Source organism: Mobula birostris, chromosome 3, assembly GCF_030028105.1.
Source record: "Mobula birostris isolate sMobBir1 chromosome 3, sMobBir1.hap1, whole genome shotgun sequence".
Classification (NCBI taxonomy): Eukaryota; Metazoa; Chordata; class Chondrichthyes; order Myliobatiformes; family Myliobatidae; genus Mobula; species Mobula birostris.
The window spans coordinates 19,588,896-19,613,105 of record NC_092372.1 but is presented as its reverse complement, the minus strand read 5'-3'; the positions used below and the strand labels follow the sequence as shown (position 1 = coordinate 19,613,105).

The 24,210-nt window shown below is 41.9% G+C and overlaps 1 protein-coding gene across 4 annotated transcripts in view; it reads left to right on the top strand.

Annotated features, from left to right (window-relative positions):
* The window catches only part of ubap1 (ubiquitin associated protein 1), a 55,185-nt gene that overhangs the window by 23,899 nt on the left and 7,076 nt on the right, over positions 1-24,210 (top strand). For all 4 annotated transcript variants that reach the window (XM_072252313.1, XM_072252314.1, XM_072252316.1 and 1 more), the window contains one exon: positions 14,449-14,646. In XM_072252313.1, coding sequence (XP_072108414.1) covers positions 14,449-14,646 — 198 coding nt within the window. The remainder of the gene's footprint in view (positions 1-14,448; positions 14,647-24,210) is intronic.

Below are 24,210 nucleotides of genomic sequence, written 5' to 3'. Positions count from 1 at the left end.
TAGTGGGGTACCGCAAGGCTCAGTGCTGGGACCCCAGTTGTTTACAATATATATTAATGACTTGGATGAGGGAATTAAATGCAGCATCTCCAAGTTTGCGGATGACACGAAGCTGGGTGGCAGTGTTAGCTGTGAGGAGGATGCTAAGAGGATGCAGGGTGACTTGGATAGGTTGGGTGAGTGGGCAAATTCATGGCAGATGCAATTTAATGTGGATAAATGTGAAGTTATCCACTTTGGTGGCAAAAATAGGAAAACAGATTATTATCTGAATGGTGGCCGATTAGTTAAAAGGGAGGTGCAACGAGACCTGGGTGTCATTATACACCAGTCATTGAAAGTGGGCATGCAGGTACAGCAGACGGTGAAAAAGGCGAATGGTATGCTGGCACTTATAGCGAGAGGATTCGAGTACAGGAGCAGGGAGGTACTACTGCAGTTGTACCAGGCCTTGGTGAGAGCACACCTGGAGTATTGTGTGCAGTTTTGGTCCCCTAATCTGAGGAAAGACATCCTTGCCATAGAGGGAGTACAAAGAAGGTTCACCAGATTGATTCCTGGGATGGCAGGACTTTCATATGAAGAAAGACTGGATGAACTAGGCTTGTACTCGTTGGAATTTAGAAGATTGAGAGGGGATCTGATTGAAACATATAAAATCCTAAAGAGATTGGACAGGCTAGATGCAGGAAGATTGTTCCCGATGTTGGAGAAGTCCAGAACGAGGGGTCACAGTTTGAGGATAAAGGGGAAGCCTTTTAGGACTGAGATTAGGAAAAACTTCTTCACACAGAGAGTGGTGAACCTGTGGAATTCTCTGCCACAGGAAACAGTTGAGGCCAGTTCACTGGCTATATTTAAGAGGGAGTTAGATATGGCCCTTGTGGCTACGGGGATCAGGGGGTATGGAGGGAAGGCAGGTACAGGGTTCTGAGTTGGATGATCAGCCATGATCATAATAAATGGCGGTGCAGGCTCAAAGGGCCGAATGGCCTACTCCTGCACCTATTTTCTATGTTCTATGTTTCTATGTTTAATCGCTACAGTACTGTAGGGCCTATTCATTCCTGAGGAGTAGCATCACTGCAAAACTTTTATTAACCATTCCCAATTGCCCCTAAGAACATGGATGCAGCCTACCACCTTGAACAGCAGTAAATCAGATCTTGTGGTGAGGGCCCTCCCGCAGTTCCTTTTGGGTAAGGAGTTCCAAAGTTTTCACCAAGCCACAATGTGTCACCCGCCATCGTGTTGTATGGCCATACAATCTTGATTAAAGTAATATTGCAGAACTGTCAGCTAAAAGCTGGGCACACATGAGGCACTGTGGCAGTGAAAGAAATGAACACTGCTACTATTGGCACCAACGTGGACAGGCATAACCTTTGCTCTCTCATTACAGTGAACACTAGTGCAATGAAGAATGCAGAGGGGCATGCTAGGAGCAGCACCGGCATACCTACAAATAAGCTGCAGCCGTCTTCTGACAAGAGGGCTTGCTAGTACCACTGGAGACTGAGTCGGCTGAATGTCACAGCAGGCAGTGAGCACATCAACACAACAGATAAATGTATAATAATTCATATGCCCATGATTACATTAGTAGAAATAACACATCACACAGTTCATCAGGTGACAGAATCCCCTCTTCATACTGAAAACACTTTCCATCGTGTTGTGTGGCTCGATTACCATGCTTAGATGAGTAAAATAGAACCATCAGCTGAAAACCGTGCTCTCAGGAGGCACTGTGGCAGGAGAAGAAATGAACGTGGCCAACATTGGCAACCATGTAGTTTATCATTCATTCTACTGATACACTCAACACTGGTTTAATGAAGCGAACAGAAGGCAATGCTAAGAGCAGTCCTTGACAGACCTGCTGCAAGTCTGATGTCAACCCGATGAAGCTGCAGCTGGTGCTATTACAGAACCAGCAACCCAGGTTCATTTCTGTTGCTCTGCAGGGAGTTTGCATGTTCTCCAGTTTCGTCCCGCAGTCCAAAGATGTGCGGGTTAGTAGGTTAATTGGTCACGTGGGTGCAATTCGGCAGCGTGGGCTCATTGGGCTAGAAGGACCGGTCACTGTGCTATATCTCTAAATGAACTAAATTTTTAAAAAACTAGGGTTTCAGATCAAAGCTCAATAGTTTCTCCCACATCTAGTTGTGAATGATCATAGACACTTATGGGAGGAGTGAGCACCAGGAGTATACCCATTCTTAATGAAGTCAGGGTCCATGTGAATGCTAAAGAGGGCTAAAATTTCCACAACAATGATTAACCAGAAGTGTGAGAAGCCATTTTGCTTTCCTCCTGAAACCTAACCATCGTAGAAGCCAATTAGATTCATACTATGCAATTTGAGGGGTGGGAAAAAAAAAGGCTGATGGCATTTGATGCAGGAAAATTTATGGAAGCAGTTATTATCCTAGCTGTAGCATTGAAGTCTTTTACTCCAGAATTGACTGTACCGGTCGACAAACTGTTCCAGTTCATTTAAAAGACTGGCATTTGCCTGACATTGTGGAAGATTGCCAGAAATACATCCAATGGGACAATTAACTGCCACAAACAGTCTCATCTCAGTCATCGCTCAGTAACAAGTCAAAGTCAAGATAAAATGTATTACTAGAGTACATACTAATTCTAATCCTAACATCAATGTTCAAAAAGCAGAAAGGAATGAATACACAACCATTTGTATGTTCCCTTTCAGGCAGTGCAGCATTTTGACTTGAAATTACAACACTGTTCCTTCATCTTGGAACTCCATACTCAACAGTCTTTTTGAGAATTTTTCACAATAAGGACTGCAACAGTTCAAAAAGTTTGCTCACTACCTCTTCTCAGGAGCTGTTGGGGTGGAAAAGACATAGATAACATTGGGGTATGGCTGATGAGTAATAAGAAACATTTGCTCCAAAAAGTGAAAAGCCATAATTATTATCTACAATAACCCAAATGATTATCTGAACACTTGTTTTTGACATTCAGCACCAGTATCACCTATATAACAAAATGAAAAATACCATAGTCATTGTCCTTCTTGGTTAGCAGGGGGCCAATAAAAAGAAAGGAGGTGTTAGCAGAGCAACCATTGTATGAGTGGGGCAGTATTAGAGTGGTCTGGTTTTGGCTCAAGAGGCTTAGGTGAGAATAGGCACAGGCAGAGGTTCTAAGTAAGTTTTTAGAAAGTTTTTTTTTAATGTTATTTCCTAGCTACTGCACTGAGAATAGGTCTGGAAGTAGTGGTATTTTCTTTCTGTGAGATGTGGGAACTTTGGGAGACCTTCAGTCTCTCTGATAACTACAAACATTTGTACATCTGCATGAAGTGCATTGAGCTGCAGCTCGATGACCTTTGGCTGATATGGGAAACTGAGAAGGTGCTAGGTGGGAGCTACAGGGAGGTAGTCACCCCTAGGTTGCAGGAGGCATGTACCTGCATGACTGTCAGGAGAGGGAAAGGGAATAGGCAGCCAGTGCAGAGCACCCCTGTGGCCATTCCCCCCAGTAATAAGTATACTGCTTTGGATAATGTTTGGTGACAACTACCGGGTGGAAGCCACAGCGACTGGGTCTTTGGCACTGAGTGTGGCTCTGTGGCTTAGAAGGGCAGAGGGAGAAGAGTAGTGCAGTAGTGATAGGGGATTCCATATTTAGAAGAGCAAAAAGCAAGTTTTGTACATGTGAACGAGACACCTGGATGGTATGTTGCTTCCAAGGTGCCAGGGTCAGGGACGTCTCGGATCAGGTCCACAGCATTCTAAAAGGGTGGGGGGAGGTGAACAACCATAAGTCAAAGTACCAACGACATAGATTTAAAAAAAAAAGGAGGAGGTCCTGAAGAAAGAATATAGATAGAAAGCTGAAAAGCATGAAATCCAGGGTAGTAATCTCTGGATTGCTGGCTGTGCCACATGTCAGTGGGGATAAGACTAGGATGATTTGGTGGATTAATTGGTGTGGGGGGCAGGGTTTCAGATTTCTGGATCACTGGGATCTATTCTGGGGAAGTTATGACCTGTACAAAAAGGATAGGTTACACCTGAACCCGAGGGGGACCAGTACACTTGTGGGCAGGTTTTCTAGAGCTGTTGGGAAGGGCTCAGACTAATTTGGCTGGGGGCTAAGAACCAGAGTGATAGGGCTAAGGATTGGGCAGTTGGTGTACAACTAGATTCAGTGAGGAAGGACAGGCAGATGATATGGCAAAATAGCAGTTAGTGGGATGAGTTAAAGTGTAACGGGGGCCAATATCAAAAAGTGTGATGAATACAGTACTGAAGGTATTATATTTGAATGCATGCAGTATACGGAATAAGGTAGATGGTCTTGTACCACAATTAGAGACTGACAGGTATGATGTTGATATTTCTGAGTGGTGTCTGAAAGTTCATAGTTGGGGGGGTTCAACATCCAAGGATACACAATGTATTGAATGGATAGGCAGATAGAGGGGTGGAGTGGCTCTGTTTGGGGGGGGACTGAAATCAAATCCTTAGAAGGAGGTGACGCAGGATTGGAAGATATCGAATCCTTGAGGGTAGAGTTAAGAAACTAAGGGTTAAATGGCCGTGATGGGAGTTACGTACAGGCCTCCGAACAGTAGCCAGGATGTCAGCTACAACTTACAATGACAAATAGAAAAGGAATGCTGTATAAAAAGGCAATGTTGCAATAATCATTGGGGATTTCAATAGGAAAGTAGATTTGCAAGTAAATCAGGTTGGTGCTGCTAAATCAGGTTTGCAAGAGATGGAATTTGTAGAATGCCTATAAGGTGGCTTTTTAGAGCATCTTGTGGTTGAGCCCACTAGGGGAAAGACAGTTCTAGGTTGGGTGTTGGGTAATGACCCAAATTTGATTAGGGAGCTTAAGGTAAAGGAATCTTTCAGAGGCAGTGATCATAATATGATAGAATTCACCTTGCAGTTTGAGAAGGAGAAGCTAAAATCAAATGTATCGGTATTGCATTGGAGTAAAGGGAATTACAGAAGCATGAGAGAGGAGCTGGCCAAAGTTGATTGGAAGCAGATACTGCCAAGGATGACAGCAGAACAGCAATGGCAGATGTTTCTGGGGGAAATTCGGAAGGTGCAGAAATTATACATCCCAAAGATGAAGATGTATTCTAAAAGGAGCATGAGGCAACCGTGGCTGACAAGGGAAGTCAAAAATAGCATAAAAGCAAGAGGGCATATATTGCAAGAATTAGTAGGAAGGTAGAGGATTGGAAAGCTTTATATTTAAAAAAAAAGACGGCAACTAAAAAAGCCATAAACAGAGAAGATAAAATGCTAGTCAATAATGTAAAGTAAGATACAAAAAGTTTTTTTCAGATTACTTGTATACAAAGAGTAAAAGAGATGTGAGAATGTATATTGGACTGCTGAAAAATGACACTAGAGCAATATTAATAGGGGACAAAAAATGGTGGACAAATTGAACAAGTATTTTGCAGTAGTCTTCGCGTTAGAAGTCACTAGCAGAATGCAAGAAATGTGAGATTGTTAGGGCAGGATTGCTTTTACTAAGGAAAAAGGTGCTTGGAAAGTTGAAAAGTCTGAAGTTAGATCAATCACCTGGACTAGATGGACGATATCCCAGGGTTCTGAACGAGGTAGTTGAAGAGATTGTGGAGGCATTAGTTATGCGCTTACAAGAATCTCTAGATTTTGGAGTGGTTCCTGAGGACTGGAAAATTACATATGTCACTCTACTCTTTAAGAAGATAGACAGAAGAAAGGAAATTATAGGCAATTAGCCTGACTTAAGTGGTTGGGAAGGTGTTGGAGTCTATTACTAAGGATGGCTTTTGGGGTACTTGGAGACACATGACAAAAGAGGCAAATGTCAGCATGGTTTCAAGGGCAAATCCTGCCTGACAAATCTTTTTGAATACTTTGAGGAAATAACAGGTAAGTTAGACAAAGAAGAGTCAATAGATGTTGTTTATTTGGATTTGCAGAAGTCATTTGAAAAGATGCTGCCCATGAAGCTGCTTAACAAGATAAGAACGCATGGTATTACGGGAAGGGTAGTAGCAGAAGGACAGATGCTTTGAAATGATAAAGCTGATGAATTTAATGTTTCTGAGCCTTTCCACCTCATATCCCCTGATGAGGACTAGCTCATAGACTTCAGTTTCCTCCTCCTGTAGTCAACAATAAGCTCTTTGGTTTTTCTGACATTTGAGTGAGAAGTTGTGCCACCATTCAGCCAGATTTTCAATCTCCTTCCATCTGCTAATTCGTCGCCCCTTTTGATTCGGCAAGCAACAATGGTGTCATTAGCAAATTTAAATATGATATTAGAGTTGTATTTAGCCTCACAGTCATAAGTAAAAAGTGATCGAGGTGTGTAAGATGTTAAAGATTGATAGAATATACAGCCAGTGCCATTTTCCCAGGATGAAAATGGCTAATATGAGAGGTCATAATTTTAAGGTGAATAAATTTACAAAGTAAATAATAAATTTTCTTTGAACTTTAAAAAGGCAATGGATCAATTACTGAGCTGTATGCTACTTTTCCTTGAATAAAGTAGATTTATTTTCTAAATGCGTGTATGTTACTATAGCCCACTTTGAGATTCATTTTCTTGCAGACATTATGGGATAAAATAAATACAATAGAATTTATGTACAACTATACATTAACCAGCAAAGACTCTCAAACGACCAATGTGCAAAAGAATGTTTAGAACATGAGTTGCAAACAGTTCTTGAAAGTGAGTCTGCAGTTTGTAGAATCAGTTCAGAGTAATGGTATGTGAAGCTATCCACATTGGTTTAGGAGCCTGTTTGTTGTAGGGTAATAACTGTTCCTGAACCTGAAGGTTGGATCCTAAGGCTTTTGTACTTCCTGCCCGATGGTAGTCATGAGAAGAGCGTCAAGCACACTGCCCTATGCAATTCCTGCAGCTGAGATTTCCTGAATTTAGGATTAATTGACCTCCACTAACCCCAGTCACAAATCACAGATTGTGGACGTGGTTTGGGACCAAGTTGCAAATTACAGTACATGTATCACATACGACACAAAATAATAACATAATATTAATAGATAATAAAAGTATTCAATAGATGTACAAGTTGACAGAGTGCACATACAACATGCAACAGTATTATTATTATTACTGGCACCGTCATATATACTGTGTACAGGGTGGTAGCAGGGTGTTCATCAGTCTCACAGCTTGGGGGAAAGGAGCTGTTAGCCTTGTTCTTGTACTGTGGTACCTTCTGCCCAACAGTAGGACACTAAAGAAATTGTGAAACGGATGAGAGAAGTCCTGGATAATGCTGGGGGTGCTGCAAACGCAGCGCTTCTGGTTTCTGGTGGTGGGGGGTGACCCCAATAATTCACTCAGCAGTCCTCACAATCTATTGCAAGGAGGTTTTGGCATCAACTGCCTTGCAATTCCTATTCTAGAGGTGATTTAGCTGGGCAGGACACTCTGGATGGTACTCTGGTAAAACGTGGCTCGAATGGGGGGGTGGATGAAACCAAACCACAATGTATATTGGCAAATTTACTGCTCAGTATTTTTTAATGTTGCTAATTCCTTTCCAAAATTGAAATCGGTTGACTGCAGTTGAGTTCTCCATAAATGGTCATTTGTTTGGCCTGTTGGTGTCCAAAAATACTGATTGCAGAAATCTGAGACTTGCTATTTATTCACAGAAGTAGTGTGATCACTCAAGTTGTGTTCTCCGAAGGGGTTGTGTATTGGTGGCTGTAGAGGCCACTCTGGGATCCGCATAGGTACAGTGTGGACATAAGTAAGTGGTGGTTGTGGTTAGTGGTTGGGTTTTTTGGTTGTTCATTCTCTCCTTTTGCAGCTGTCGCTTGTCCCTCTCAAACAGATTTGCTCCAGGTGCATCTATTGAGTGCAATGTCTTCCCAGCTTTTAGACAAAATGTTGACTTTCTTCAGGCTGATTTTTGATGTAATCCTTGAATTAATTCCTTCGCCCACCAAGGGTCTCTATGACCTTCAACTGAGAGTAAAGGATCTGCTTGGGGATTCTTGAGTTAGGCATCCAAATGGCATGGCCTATCCATCGGAGTTGGTGTTGCAACACCAACTCCAATTTTCTGATGACTGTATTCAGGTACAGTCATGGGAATAAAAAGCCTACAAGGCCTTTATACTGGAGCCACACTAAGTTTCAATTGACTGTCATTTCATGGGATTAAAAAAGACAAAATAGTACTTCAAATGGAAATGAATTCAGTCAATGCTATCAGTACTCAACAGCTCAGTCTTCATCTGTGGGAAGAGAAACGGGGCTAACAATTCAGGCTGCATGTCAGAATTGAGAAGAAGCTCATCAGACATGTCCTCCACGCACAAAAGGAAACAAAAAGAGAAAGACACAAACAGGCTGATGTCAGATGATGCAGACAGTGGAACTGAGCTACCTGAAGTTGTGGAATCTAGTGTGAGTGTAGAAGGCTGCACCTTGCCCAAAATAAAGTTGAGGTGCTTTTCTTCAAGTTTGTGTTGACCCTCGTTGTAAGTGTTCTCAGCAGGCCACAGATCAATCTACCAGAGTTGGATGGAGAATTAATGCAAAGCTCTGGATCAACACTGCAGTTCAACCTACCTTCAGGATTGACGATCATTTGCTGTTAGTAGTTGACAAGGTTTCAATATGTTGTGCTAAAATAAGCTAGATTTACTAGAGAATCAGAATCAGGTTTATTATCATTGGCATGTGACGTGAAATTTGTTAACTTAGCAGCAGTTCAATGCAATACATAACAGAAAAAAAACAATAAAATAATAATAAATAAATAAATTGCAGTGTATGCATATTGAATAGATTAAAAATCGTACAAAAAAAATAATATTTTTAAAAAAGTGAGGTAGTGTCCAAGGGTTCAATGTCCATTTAGGCATCGGATGGCAGAGGGGAAGAAGCTGTTCCTGAATCGCTGAGTGTGTGCCTTCAGGCTTCTGTACCTCCTACCTGATGGTAACAGTGAGAAAAGGGCATGCCCTGGGTGCTGGAGGTCCTTAATTATGGACGCTGCCTTTCTGAGACACTACTACTTGAAGATGTCCTGGGTGCTTTGTAGGCTAGTACCCAAGATGGAGCCGACTAAATTTACAACCCTCTGCAGCTTCTTTCGGTCCTGTGCAGTAGACCCCCCACCCCCATACCAGACAGAGATGCAGCCTGTCAGAATGCTCTCCACAGTACATCTATAGAAGTTTCTGAGTGTATTTGTTGACATACCAAATCTGTATGCCTAGCCACACAGTCATGGGTATATAGAGACTGGAGCAGTGGGCTAAGCACACACCCCTGAGGTGCACCAGTGCTGATCGTCAGCGAGGAGGAAATGTTATCACCAATCCGCACAGATTGTGGTCTTCCGGTTAGGAAGTCGTGGATCCAATTGCAGAGGGAGGTACAGAGGCCCAGGTTCTGCAACTTCTCAATCAGGATTGTGGGAATGATGGTATTAAATGCTGTGCTATAGTCAATGAACAGCATCCTGACATAGGTGTTTGTCTTGTCCAGGTGCTCTAAAGCCGTGTGAAGAGCCATTGAGATTGCGTCTGCCATTGGCCTATTGTGGTGATAGGCAAATTGCAATGGATCCAGGTCCTTGCTGAGGCAGGAGTTCAGTCTAGTCATGACCAACCTCTCAAAGCTTTTCATCACTGTCGATGTGAGTGCTACCGGGTGATAGTCATTAAGGTAGCTCACATTATTCTTCTTAGCCACTGGTATAATTGTTGCCTTTTTGAAGCAAGTGGGAACTTCCACCCGTAGCAGTGAGAGGTTGAAAATGTCCTTGAATACTCCCGCCAGTTGGTTGGCACAGGTTTTCAGAACCTTACCAGGTACTCCATTGGGACCTTCTGCCTTGTGAGGATTCACTCTCTTTAAAGACAGCCTAACATCACCCTCTGAGACAGAGATCACAGGGTCATCAGGTGCAGCAGGGATCTTCACAGCTGTAGTTATATTCTCCATTTCAAAGTGGGCATAGAAGGCATGGAATTCATCTGGTAGTGAAGCATGCTATTGGGTTTCACTTTGTTGGAAGTAATGCTTTGCAACCCTGCCAGAGTTGTCGTACTTCCGATGTCACCTCCAACCTCATTCAATATTGTCTCTTAGCCCTTGAAATAGACTCCCGCAAATCATACCTGGTTTTCTGGTACAGGCCTGGGTCGCCAGACTTGAATGCCACAGATCTAGCTCTCAGTTAACAACATACCTCCTGGTTCATCCACGGCTTTTGGTTTGGGAATGTATTACTATTTTTTAGAAAAATCCTATTTCATCTTTGAAAAATCAAGCATGAACATTAATATCAAAGGCAATTTCTTTTTAAGCTTTTACTCAAATATCTGTAGATTGATCATGGCATACTCTTTAAAAACCACGATAGATCTTATGCAGGGTTATTTTGAAATGGTTACTTGACTATTTTCAAGAGTCAATATTGTTTAATGTCATGATAAGATAAGATAAAACTTTATTTATCCTGAAGGAGATTATTGTTGCAAGATTGCTCAGTCAGAAATTGATACTTTAAAATACAAAATGTAAGCACTGAGGTATAAAAAAGAATACAAAATGTGCATTAAACAGTAATGGTGCAAAATACAGATGTGCAATGAAACCATCTACTTATATACTTGAGTAGGTGGAGTTGTAGAGTCTTATAGCCATAGGGAAAAAGGATCTCCTGTGGCATTCAGTGGTGCACTTCGGTGGAATCAGTCTGTTACTAAAGGTGCTCCTCTGTTTGTCCAGTATGTCATGGAGGAGGTGAGAGAGATTGTCCATATTACTTCAAAGCTTCTGCAGCATCCTCCTCTCAGACACAACCACCAGGGAATCCAGTTCCAGCCCCAGAACAGAGCCAGCCTTCCTGACCAACTTATTGATCTTCATGGCGTCAGCCGCTCTCACCCTGCTGTCCCTGCAGACTACAACGTAGAATAGAATGCTGGCCACCACTGAGTTGTAGAACATCTGCAGCATAGTACGGCAGACACTGAATGACTGAAGCCACCTGCGGAAGTACCATCAGCTCTGTGCCTTCTTGTACGGAGCCCCTGTATTTTTAATCCAGTCTAGTTTATTGTCCAGGTGAGTTCCCAGGTATTTGTAGCCCCGGACGACTTCTGCATCTGTTTCCTTGATGGAGATGGGAATGCAGGGCGTTTTCACCTTCCTGAAGTCCACCAGCAACTCCTCTGTCTTAGTGACGATGAGCTGCAGGTGACGCAGCTCACACCACTCAACAAAGTTGTCCACCATTCTTCTGTACTCAGCCTGTTGACCCAGCCCACAGCTGCTAAATTGTCCAGAAACGTCTGCAGGTGGCAGGACTTTGAGTTGTATCTGAAGTCAGAGGTGTAGACGGTGAACAGGAAGAGGGACAGGACAGTCCCTTGAGGTGCCCAAGTGTTGTTAACCACAGTATCTCATACACAGCTCTACAATCTCACATACTGTGGCCGTCTGGACAAGTACTCTCTAATAATGTCGCATCCACCTGCATCTCTGTGAGCTTACTCTCTAGTAAAGCAGGTCACATGGTATTAAAAGCCTGGCTCATCCAGATGGGTGCAAGCCTGTTGAAGCAGGAAGATAATGGTGTCCTCAACTCCAATATGTGGTTGGTAAGCAAACTGCAGAGGGTCCAGTGATGGATTTACAATAGTCCGGAGGTGTGTCAGGACCAGTCTTTCTAATGATTTCGTAACTTGTGAGGTCAGTGCCACTGGTCTGTAGTCACTGGTGTGGTGGGACATGTGTTCTTGGGCACACAAGTATAATCAGCACAAAAAGCACAATAAGATAAAAATGTTACAAATATAAAAAAAAAATAGCTTAGTACATAGATTGTCCATAAAGTGGCTCTAGGCACTGTATACAAGGTGCCTCTGATGGGAAATGATAAAGTAGTGGTTGGGGAGGGAGTGTAGAGGGGTGGGTTAGTAGGTGGAGGTGGTGATCAGCCTTTGTGCTTGGGGAAAGGAACTGTTTTTGAATTTGGTGCTCCTGGTGTGGATGCTCCGAAGCCGCCTCCATGATGGGAGTGGGACAAACAGTCCATGAGCAAGGTGGGTGGGATCCCTCCTGATGTTACTGGACCTTTTCTGGCACTTCTCTGTATATATGTCTTTGGTGGGTAGTCTGGTGCCAGTGATGCATCGGGAAGTTCTGACTATCTGTCGTAGAGCCTTCCTGTGCTAACTTTAAAAAATTGCACTTCTAGCAAATAGTGCCCTTCTAGATTTTTGTAGCATTGCACAAGTTAAAGTGATGCTCATTTCTGCACAGCTACACAAGGCTGGTCATATTGAATGAATGCAGAATTCATCCATTTTGTATTAATGATGTGACACAGTGAACAGTTGCAATGGCCAAAGTTCCAAACTCTAGTATCATAGTAACATGTGCTTCATCAAAATGAAGAATTGGCATTGGTATTTTCAACACATAAACCATTGCTGTGCTCAATCATGGATCACTTGTCAGCGGGTTGAGCTTTGCTTGCATTGCACAAAATGATCAATGCTGAATGAGATCCATTGTGTCAGCAGTTTGTTCAGGAGTGAGACTGGAACAGCAAACAAATCTTATAAGCATGTCTTCAAAAGTATTTTCATAATGTTGGGACTCACTGGAAGCCAGTATGTCTCATCTACTTGGCACCTATGGCTGATGTATTTTCCCCATTGCATGCTAGTCTCTGCAAATATTAAGGATGAATATACACAAGAGTTCACCTAGCCATCTTAATTGTCCACTTGGAATTCTGCTGCAGGGCAGACTGTTGATATCATCCAATAGGTTCTAGGTTGCTTAGCTCTTTATAGTTTGCTGCTTGTATTGTTGAGCATGCATGTAGCTATGTGTTGTAGTTTCACTAGATTGGTACTTGTGCTTAATATCTGATTCTATACCTTTAAAGCTGAGTTGGTCTGCTAGCTTGAGGGATGGACAGGCTAAGTGGATAGGCAAGTTGGAATATAATGTGAGGGAGTGCAGCAGAGATTCACTGGGTTGATGTCTGGAATGGAGGCAATTAAATGGACCTATTATTCTGCCCTTGCTCAAGAGTTGTCCCATTTTATTAAGCTAGGCAGATGGGTAGATTGCAGCCCTGTGTAGTTGTAGTTTGAAGGCAGTTTTGTTATTCACCGGTACATTATAGTACGCAAGGATCTGAGTAAAAAGGCAGTACTTCTCTGTGTTCTTATGAAAGATAGATTCAGATATTGATTAAAATTCCTTTGACTCCCAACAAAGTGCTTCAAACTAATAGTGACTAAATATATAAAGGATATAAAAGTGGCCTGGCGACGAAGGTTAATTTCTTAACAGTCAATAATAAATAGTCAACAACAGCTATGAACTTACAAGTAAGCAGTGAGATCTAGTAATTAGAAACAAAATAACAAACCATATCAGTAAAGACATAACACCTATATTCTTAACTTTGGAAAAATGAGAGGGAGGTCTCATTGATATGCTGAGCAGAGATTTGACACAGTGGATGTGAAGTTAATGTTTTCGTACTCAGCTGTCAAAGTAAAGGTTTGGCCAATCGAGAAATTGGGAAAAAAATTCTTTAACAAAAGGGTGGTGAATCCTTGGAAATCTCTTCAAGAGAACAACAGATATTGAGGAAGAATTATTAGATGTCAAGGGGTATGAAGTTCATGCAAAAAAGAATGCTTAGATAAAAGATCAACCATGAACTTACTGAATGGTGGTGCAGCCTCAAGAGCCCAAAAGGCATGCTTGCTTCTGGTTCTTATATTCTTTATAAAATTTAACTCTGTTTTACACTAACCTTGGAGAGTCTTGAATTTGACAGAAGGGAAGACTGTGATGATTCTGTATTAAATTAGTTTGGGTACCCTGAGTTTGCCTATGGTATAAAATTGCTGATAATTTGAAAAGCAAGCTGACAATTTCATTTATAATGGTAAAAAAGAATATACAATAAACTTATTTGGTCTGTTCTTTTTAGGCTGCAGGAAGGCTTAGTATTTAAGTAACTTAATTCCATGTCTCCTTTGAACAAAACGAATATCGAATTAGGTTATAAACACAAGAAATTCTGCAGATGCTGGAAATCCAAAGCAACTTGCACAAAATGCTGGAGAAACTCAGCAGGTCAGGCAGCATCTATGGAATGGCCAAACAGTCAATGTTTTAGGCCGAGACCCTTCTTCAGGACTGAAAAGTTTTATTAGGTTTATAGGTTTGAATTTAATTAGGTAAATAATTTTCTTCAGATTGTATCAAGCAAAGTGCTTTATTTTGCTCTCCCTATAAATATTTTTGCTTAAATTTCAATTTTGGAGAGGTCTTTAGAAATGTATCCAAATATTTTGTAATTCAGCTATATCAAACTGTATTTTGGTTATCTCTTTATTGTCTTCTGAATAGGTTAGTTCTCAAGACCATCCCACTGCAGAATTGTTCACCACAAATGTTGGAGATGCCTCAAAGAGACTGGAGTGTGTTGATCCATTTCAAACATTAACTCCAAGTGAGAGGCAGTGTGCAGAAACTATAGTTAGCATGGGATACTCCTGCGAGAATGTAATAAAAGCCATGCAGAAAAAAGGAGAAAACCTAGAACAGGTAAGGACATGCATCTTTTTTCAAGGTTCAATGCAGGACAAATTTTATCTCTGTATTCTTTTCAAATAACAGCTGGATCAATTTGTTGAATTAATTTACGTCAGACTTGTTTAGAGTTTCAAATGAATCAGCTCATAAGGGTGAAAGTGATTCTCTTCATTTAGGTTCTCTTTGTTGATGGAGATGGAAGTTTCCAGTTTTTAAAGGAAATTGACATGGTTCAATAGTCTGTTATATGTGTTTTGAAGTAGGTGGATAGAGTATCTGCTGTAGATATATTTGATATATCTTCCTGCAAAGATTCAAGTGGGTTTTCATGGATGAACAGATTAGGAGTAGTGCTGGGTCTTTAAAATTCTGTTGTAACTTGCATTAAAAGAATTGTAAACTAACTCTGTAATGAAGAAAATATTTGGCTTATGATCACTATTCCATTGATACTTCTAATGGACCTGTTGTGTGAGGTGCAGGTGTATTCATAATTTGAATTTCCATAGGAAATTTATTCAAATATCTTGAGCATTTTATTATATTATTGCTCAATTAGTTAAAACTGATCACAAGCTTATTTCTGAAGAATTCCTTTTTACCACATGAAATTGATAAAAATGGTCAGGTAAGTTAGCCTGTGTTTGTCCTGTAACACATCACTTGTGATAAAATAGAATTGTTCCAATGTTCTGAAGAAGGTCATTTGCTTGAAATATCAACAATGTTTCTGTCTTTGCAAATACTCCTTGTCCTTTGACTATTTCCAGCACCTATAGTAGTATTTTGTTTTATTCCCTATCTATATGTGAGGTTCAGCTGAAACAGCCTGTAACCCACTCTTACACAGCACCTTATTTAGATTATTTATCAATGCTGATGAAGGGCCTCGGTCCAAATCATCAACAGTTTATTTCCCTCCATAGATGTTGCCTGACTTGCAGAGTTCCTCCTTCATGTTCGAGGTCTAGTACAACTTTATTGTCATTCAACCATTTACATGCAGTACTGTGCAAAAGTCTTAGATCTCAAGTCCAGCCGTGAGACACCAAACAAGGTCAATTGGTTTGTTGATCATTACAGAATATCTCTCTGATGTTTCCTGCTCCCTCCCCTCTCATTTCCTCTTTTCCAACTATGATTTCCCTCTCCCTGCCCCCTTCCCACTCTCAATCCACAATAGAAACCCATATCAGAATCAGGTTTTAGATTATGAGAACACTCAGTCCTCTTTTATTGTCATTTAGAAATGCATACATGCATTAAGAAATGGTACAATGTTTCTCCGGAGTGATATCACAGAAAACAGGACAGACCAAAGGCTAACACTGACAGAACCACATAATTATAACATATAGTTACAGCAGTGCAAAGCAATACCGTAACTTGATAAAGAACAGACCATGGGCACAGTAAAAAGAAGTCTCAAAGTCCCGAGTCAATCGATTCCCGAGTCCCCGATAGCAGGCGGCAAAAGGGAGAAACACCCTGCCATAAACCTCCAGGCACCGTCAACTTGCCGATACCTTGGAAGCAGCTGACCCCAGCCAACCCCGAGTCCATCCGTCGGAAAACTCCGAGCTTCTGAGCAGCCTCTCTGATACAGCCTCCCGAGCGCCATCCTCTGCTGAGCACCTTCGACCTCTCCCCGGCCGCTGAAACACGCAAAACCGAGGATTTCGGGGCCTTCAACTCCGGAGATCCCGGTTACCACACAGTAGCAGCGGTAGCAAAGCAGCCATTTCAGAAGTTTTCCAGATGTTCCGCTGTGCTCTGACATCTGTCTCCATCAAATCAGGATTGTGCACGGTCCCCTACTTGACAGAGTAGGGTTTTTTTCATCACTCTCATATGTCGTGGAATTTGTTGTGTGTTTTTTTTTGAAGCAGCAGTACAGTGCAATACATAAGATTATTACAGTTCTGTGCAAAAGTCTTAGGCTCCCCTGCTAAGACTTTTACGAAAGTCTTATGTGCCTAAGACCTTTACAAAATAAGTCAAAAAGTAAACAGTACACACTACTGACACTTCATGTGTGATGGGGTGAAGGGATCTGGGTGGTGCCAGGAAGTTCAGTAGTCTTACAGTCTTGGGAAAGAAGCTGTTTTCCATCAAAATAGTTCTTGTCTTAATGCTACAGTACCTCCTGCCTGATGGTAGGAGTACAAAGAGATTGCTGGACGGCTGGGAGGGCCCATTGACAATGCTAAGGGTCCTGCATTATGTAGTGCTTCTCATAAATATCTCGGATGGGTGGAAGAGATTATCCATTCAACAGATGATCCTCACAATTAGTGTGTATTTTTCCTTATTTAGATTATTCTCTTTAGGGAGAGACAGAATTGGCAGTAATTCTAAATTAAGTCTGATAATTACTTAAATATTGAAGAGCCAAAAGCATTTTGTCTTTACCAGAACTGGCAGTCGTGCAGTGCAGAAAACAGGCCTTTAGGCCAACTATACCCAGGCAAACCAGTGTATCAATCCAAACAATCACATTCACAGCACTTGGGCTCTGGTCTGTACTTTCCAGAATTCATCAAAATATTTACATAAAGTAGTAGTATAGCAAAGGAACAGGTACATCATTCCACAGGACCTTTGCCAAAATAGACTAATCCTGTCTACACATAGAATATAAGAACAGACCGTTTGGACCACAACGTTGTGCTGAACCAATTAAATAAGTAATCAAATGGCCAAGTAGGCAAATCCCTTCTGCCTACAAAATGTCCATATCCTTCCGTTTCCCTTACATTTTAAACTTCTCTTAAAAGCCCTAAATGTACCTGCTTCTGCCACCACTCCAGGCAGTGCATTCCAGGCACCCACCACTCTTTGTGGTAATTAAAAAAACAACTTGTCCCTCACATCTCCTTTCAGCGTAACCTCTCTCACCTTAAATGCATGTTTTCTGGTTTTAGATATTTCAACCCTGGGAAAAAGATACTGTCTGTCTATTCTATGTGTGCATCTCATAATCTTTAAAACTCAATCAGATCTCCCCTCAGTGTCCGCCACTCCAGCAAAAACAACCCAAATTTGTCCATCCTCTTGTTGTAGCACTTCTAATCCAGGCAGCATCCTGGTAAATCTCTTCTGCATCCTCTCTAAAGCCTCAACATCCTTCTATAATAGGGCAGCATGCTACATACCTTCCTAACCACCCTATCAACCTGTGTAACCACTTTCAGGGAGCTATGACCTTGGACCCCAAGATCCCTCTGCTCATCATCTGTTAGAGTCCTGCCCTTCACAGTGTACTGTCTCTTTACATTTGACCTATCAAGGTACAACACCTCACATTTGACCAGGTTCAACTCCACTTTGCCGTTCCTCCACCCATATCTGCAGCTGATCTGTATCCCACTGTATTCTTTGTTAGTCTTCGACGCTATCTACAGCAGCACCAATCTTGGTAAATTTACAAACTCACCCATCTGCATTTTCATCCAGCTACTACTTTATTGTCGCCAAACAATTGGTACTAGAACGTACAATCATCACAGTGATATTTGATTCTGCGCTTCCCGCTCCCTGGATTACAAATATTAAATATTAAAAATAGTAAAAATTAGTAAATATAAAAATTTAAATTATAAATCATAAATAGAAAATAGAAAAATGGGAAGTAAGGTAGTGCAAAAAAACTGAGAGGCAGGTCCGGATATTTGGAGGGTACGGCCCAGATCCGGGTCAGGATCCTTATCACAGTTGGAAAGAAGCTGTTCCCAAATCTGGCCGTACGAGTCTTCAAGCTCCTGAGCCTTCTGCCGGTGGGAAGAGGGATGAAAAGTGTGTTGGCTGGGTGGGTCGTGTCCTTGATTATCCTGGCCGCACTGCTCCGACAGTGTGCGGTGTAAAGTGAGTCCGAGGGCGGAAGATTGGTTTGTGTGATGTGCTGGGCTGTGTTCACGATCTTCTGCAGCTTCTTCTATACCAGGTTGTGATGCACCCTAGAAGAATGCTTTCTATGGTGCATCTATAAAAATTAAGGTTTTAGGGGACAGGCCAAATTTCTTCAGTTTTCTCATGAAGTAAAGGTGCTGGTGGGCCTTCTTGGCAGTGGACTCTGCTTGGTTGGACCAAGTCAGGTCATTTGTGATATTGACCCCGAGGAACTTAAAGCTTTTGACCTGTTCCACTTGCGCACCACCCTAATGCAAGGTCATTTATATATCACAAACAACAGAGGTCCCAGTACACCAGTAATCACAGACCTCCTGCTATAATTAGTCCCTTCGACCACTAACTTCTTTCTTCTATGGGCAAACCATTTCCAAATCCAAACAGCCAATACACTGAGTCTCATGCATCTTAATCTCCTGGATAAGCCTCCCATGACAGACCATACTAAAACCTATACAACAATATCATATCTATTTCCACTGACCCTGCCCCACAGCACATTCCAGGCATCCACCACTCCCTGTGTAAAAAGACTTGCTTTGCACATTTCATTTAGACTTCGCCCACTAATTAGACTGGAAAATGGACTGACAACCTATCCTTTCTATGCCCCTCATAACTTTATATACTTCTGTCCAGTCACTCCTTAGCCTCTGACACTCCAGAGAAAACAATTGAAGATTGTCCAGCCTCTCCTTATGGATGATGCTTTCTAAATCAGGCCACATCCCAGTGAACCTCTTCTGCACCCTTTTCAAAGCCTCCATGTCTTTTTCATAGTGCAGCAACTGCATAGTACTCATCTGTGACCTACCGAAAGTTTACACAAATGTAACATAACTTCCTCACTGTTATACTCAGTGCCTTGACTGATAAAGGCCAGAAAGCTCTGTGCCTTCTTTATCACACTATCTGATTGTGTAATCACTTTCAGGAAAGTACCCAAGATCATCCTGTATATCAGTGCTCCTAAGGATCATGCTACCTTATATGTGTCCTTGCGTATGACTTTCCAAAAAGCAATATCCCAATCCTTGAACTTTGTACTAAGCTCAACTCCTTAGCACTTTATCGTCCATTATGTATGCCCTGCCCTTATTAGTTATTCCAAAGTGTATCACGCTCTACATATCAGGATTGAATTCCATCTGCCTTTGCTCTTGGTGCCAGAATGTTGACAATTCCTTCCCCACCCTCCATCTGCACTTACATTGCTGCTACTTGACCCACTGTGTTACTCCAGCAGTTAGTTTCTTGCTCTAGATCCCAACATCTACAGTCTTTTTGTCACTGATATGCTCTGCTTCATATTACGGAGCGAATTTGGAATCCAATTTGCTAACTTGCCTTAGGTCTCATGGCTCTGACCTTTTTGGATATGTTTCTTAGGTGGGACCTTGTCAAATTCCATATCAGCTGCACTGCACTCGTTAATAAATGTTCGTACCTTATTAAGCAGGTTCAGGAACAGTTATAAACCCCCTCAACCATCAGGCTCTTGAAGCAAAAGGGATAATAACTTCATTTTCCCATTACTGAAATGTCCCCACAACCTATGGATTCACCTTCAAGGACTCTTCATTTCATGTTCTCAATATTTATTGCTTATTAACCATATAACAATTACAGCATGGAAACAGGCCACCTCGGCCCGTCTAGTCTGTGCCGAACTCTTACTCTCACCTGGTCCCACCGACCTGCACTCAGCCCATAACCCTCCATTCCTTTCCTGTCCATATAGCTATCAAATTTAACTTTAAATGACAACATCGAACCTGCCTCAACCACTTCTGCTGGAAGCTCGTTCCACACAGCTATCACTCTCTGAGTAAAGAAGTTCCCTCTCATGTTACCCCTAAACTTTTGCCCTTTAACTCTCAACTCACGTCCTGTTGTTTGAATCTCCCCTACTCTCAATGGAAAAAGCCTATCCACGTCAACTCTATCTATCCCCCTCATAATTTTAAATACCACTATCAAGTCCCCCCTCAACCTTCTACGCTCCAAAGAATAAAGACCCAACTTGTTCAACTTTTCTCTCTAACTTAGGAGATGAAACCCAGGCAACATTCTAGTAAATCTCCTCTGTACTCTCTGAATTTGTTGACATCTTTCCTATAATTCAGTGACCAGAATTGTACACAATACTCCAAATTTGACCTTAACGATGCCTTGTACAATTTCAACACTACATCCCAACTCCTATACTCAATGCTCTGATTTATAAAGGCCAGCATACCAAAAGCTTTCTTCACCACCCTATCCACATGAGATTCCACCTTCAGGGAACTATGCACCATTATTACTAGATCCCTCTGTTCTACTGCATTCTTCAATGCCCTACCGTTTACCATGTATGTCCTATTTTGATTAGTCCTACCAAAATGTAGCACCTCACATTTATCAGCATTAAACTCCATCTGCCATCTTTCAGCCCACTCTTCTAACTGGCCTAAATCTCTCTGCAAGCTTTGAAAACCTACTTCATTATCCACGGCGCCACCTATCTTAGTATCATCTGCATACTTACTAATCCAATTTACCACCCCATCATCCAGATCATTAATATATATAACAAACAACATTGGACCCAGTACAGATCCCTGAGGCACACCGCTAGACGCTGGCCTCCAATCTGACAAGTTATCCACCACTACTCTCTGGCGTCTCCTGTCCAGCCACTACTGAATCCATTTTACTACTTCGATATTAATAACTAACAATTGAACGTTCCTACCTAACCTTCCGTGTGGAACCTTGTCGAAGACCTTACTGAAGTCCATATAGACAACATCCACCGCTTTACCCTCATCAATTTTCCTAGTAACCTCTTCAAAAAATTCAATAAGATTTGTCAAGCATGACCTTCCACACACAAATCCAAGTTGACTGTTCCTAATCAGACCCTGTCTATTCAGATAATTATATATACCATCTCTAAGAATACTTTCCATCAATTTACCCACCACTGACGTCAAACTCCCAGGTCAATAATTGCTAAGTTTATTCTTAGAACCCTTTTTAGACAATGGAACAACATGAGCAATACGCCAATCCTCCGGCACCATCCCCGTTTCTATTGACATATGAAATATTTCTGTCAGAGCCCCTGCTATTTCCACACTAACTTCCCTCAAGGTCCTAGGGAATATCCTGTCAGGACCCCGAGACTTATCCACTTTTATATTCCTTAAAAACACCAGTATTTCCTCTTCTTTAATCATCATACTTTCCATAACTACCCTTCTTGTTTCCCTTACCTTACACAATTCAACATCCTTCTCCTTAGTGAATACTGAAGAAAAGAAATTGTTCAAAATCTCCCCCATCACTTTTGGCTCTGCACATAGCTGTCCGCTCTGATTCTCTAAGGGACCAATTTTATCCCTCACTATCCTTTTGCTATTAATATAACTGTAAAAACCCTTTGGATTTATTTTCACCTTACTTGCTGCCAAAGCAGCCTCATATCTTCTTTTAGCTTTTCTAATTTCTTTCTTAAGATTCTTTTTACATTCTTTATATTCCTCGAGCACTTCATTTACTCCAAGCTGCCTATATTTATTGTAGATCCCTCTCTTTTTCCGAACCAAGTTTCCAATATCCCTTGAAAGCCATGGCTCTCTCAAACTTTTAACCTTTCCTTTCAAGCTAACAGGATCATAAAGATCCTGTACCCTCAAAATTTCACCTTTAAATGACCTCCATTTCTCTATTACATCCTTCCCAGAAAACAAATTGTCCCAATCCACTCCTTCTAAATCCTTTCACATCTCCTCAAAGTTAGACTTTCTCCAATCAAAAATCTCAACCCTGGGTCCAGTCCTATCCTTCTCCATAATTATATTGAAACTAATGGAATTGTGATCACTGGACCCAAAGTGCTCGCCAGTACATACCTCTGTCACCTGCCCTATCTCATTCCCTAACAGGAGATCCAACACTGCCCCTTCTGTAGTTGGTACCTCTATGTATTGCTGCACATTTTACAAACTCCAAACCATCCAGCCCTTTTACAGAATGGGCTTCCCCCCAGTCTATGTGTGGAAAATTAAAATCTCCCACAATCACAACCTTGTGCTTACTACAAATACCTGCTATCTCCTTACAAATTTGCTCCTCCAATTCTCGCTCCCCATTAGGTGATCTATAATACACCCCTATAAGCGTTACTACACCTTTTCATTCCTCAATTCCACCCAAATAGCCTCCCTAGACGAATCCTCTAATCTATCCTGCCAAAGCACCGCTGTTGTATTTTCTCTGACAAGTAATGCAACACCTCCCCCTCTTGCCCCTCCAATTCTATCACACCTGAAGCAATGAAATCCAGGAATATTTAGTGGCCAATCACACCCCTCCTGCAACCACATTTCACTAATAGCTACAACATCATATTTTCAGGTATCAATCCATGCTCTAAGCTCTTGTACCTTTCTTACAATGCTCCTAGCATTAAAATAGATGCATTTAAGAAACTCTCCACCTCTTACTCTCTGTTTATCCCTAATGGTGCAAACCTTAATCATTCAAAACAATCATTACTGATCTGTTCTCCGTAGCGAAAATCTCACGCAAGCGCTGTTGGCTAAAACACTCTCTCCAGTAACCTTTAAACTATGAAGCTGCCAAATCATACCAAATAACACGTAAAAATACACGGCCAATATAAAGTAGAAATAATGTATGTACAGTGTAGTATCACGAGAATCGGGAAGACAGCTTGCCGAGCACACTGATGATGGTGTGTTAGACTGAGTCGTTGCAGATTGGGTGGTGCAGTGGCCCCTACCCTCCGGGCCGCCGACCGATACATTGCCGCGAAGCACGCAGGAATGCAGCAGTAGCCAGGAGGCACACAGCACATCTTTAAGAAAAAAACCGAAATAAACAAGCTAATTAATTAGGTGCTGCCCGACACGTAATTGTCGGCCCAGATCAGTGCCAACTGCCGATTGCATCGCCTCTGATCTGGGCCAACAATTATGTGTCGGCGGCACCTAATTAATTAGCATGTTTATTTCGGCTTTTTTCTTAAAAATGTGCTGTGTGCCTCCCGGCTACAGTTGCATTCTCTGCAAATCGGTATCTGTCCATGGCGTGGGGGTTGGGGTGGTGGGACACTGGGGTGTCGTCTGTTTCTATTAGGGCAGGCAGCTCATCTTCTACCTCTGCCCACCTTGATGTCGAAGGTCGTGGTTCATTGTCTGCTGTGGCTGATGTGGAAGGCTTGCTTGACTGCTGAGCCTCGCGCATTTTTCTATCACACAGTTCTTTGTAAGGACTCAAACCATCCTGCAAGTATCTCCTAAACCGACGTACCCTTTCAAAATTAAAGTCGTACTTTATCATTACTCATTCGGTTTCGATTGTTATCCTTTTTTCTTCCAATTGCATCAGCTCTTCATCTGTCAGTTCTTGGTCATGGGATGCCAAAACCTCTTCAACATCATGTTCGTCAGCTTCCACAAGCCAAACTCACTTTGTCCTTATTTTGTTCACCATGATCAAAACGCTTAATTATGTCTATTTTTACGCTAAGTGTAACACCCTTACGAGCTCTTTCAGGCTTTTCGGATACTTTAGATCTCATCTTGTAAACGGCTGCTCACAGGCTCGTGTTAAAGCAGTGCTGTTCCGAATCCGGGGGGGAGCGGCTGCTTGGGG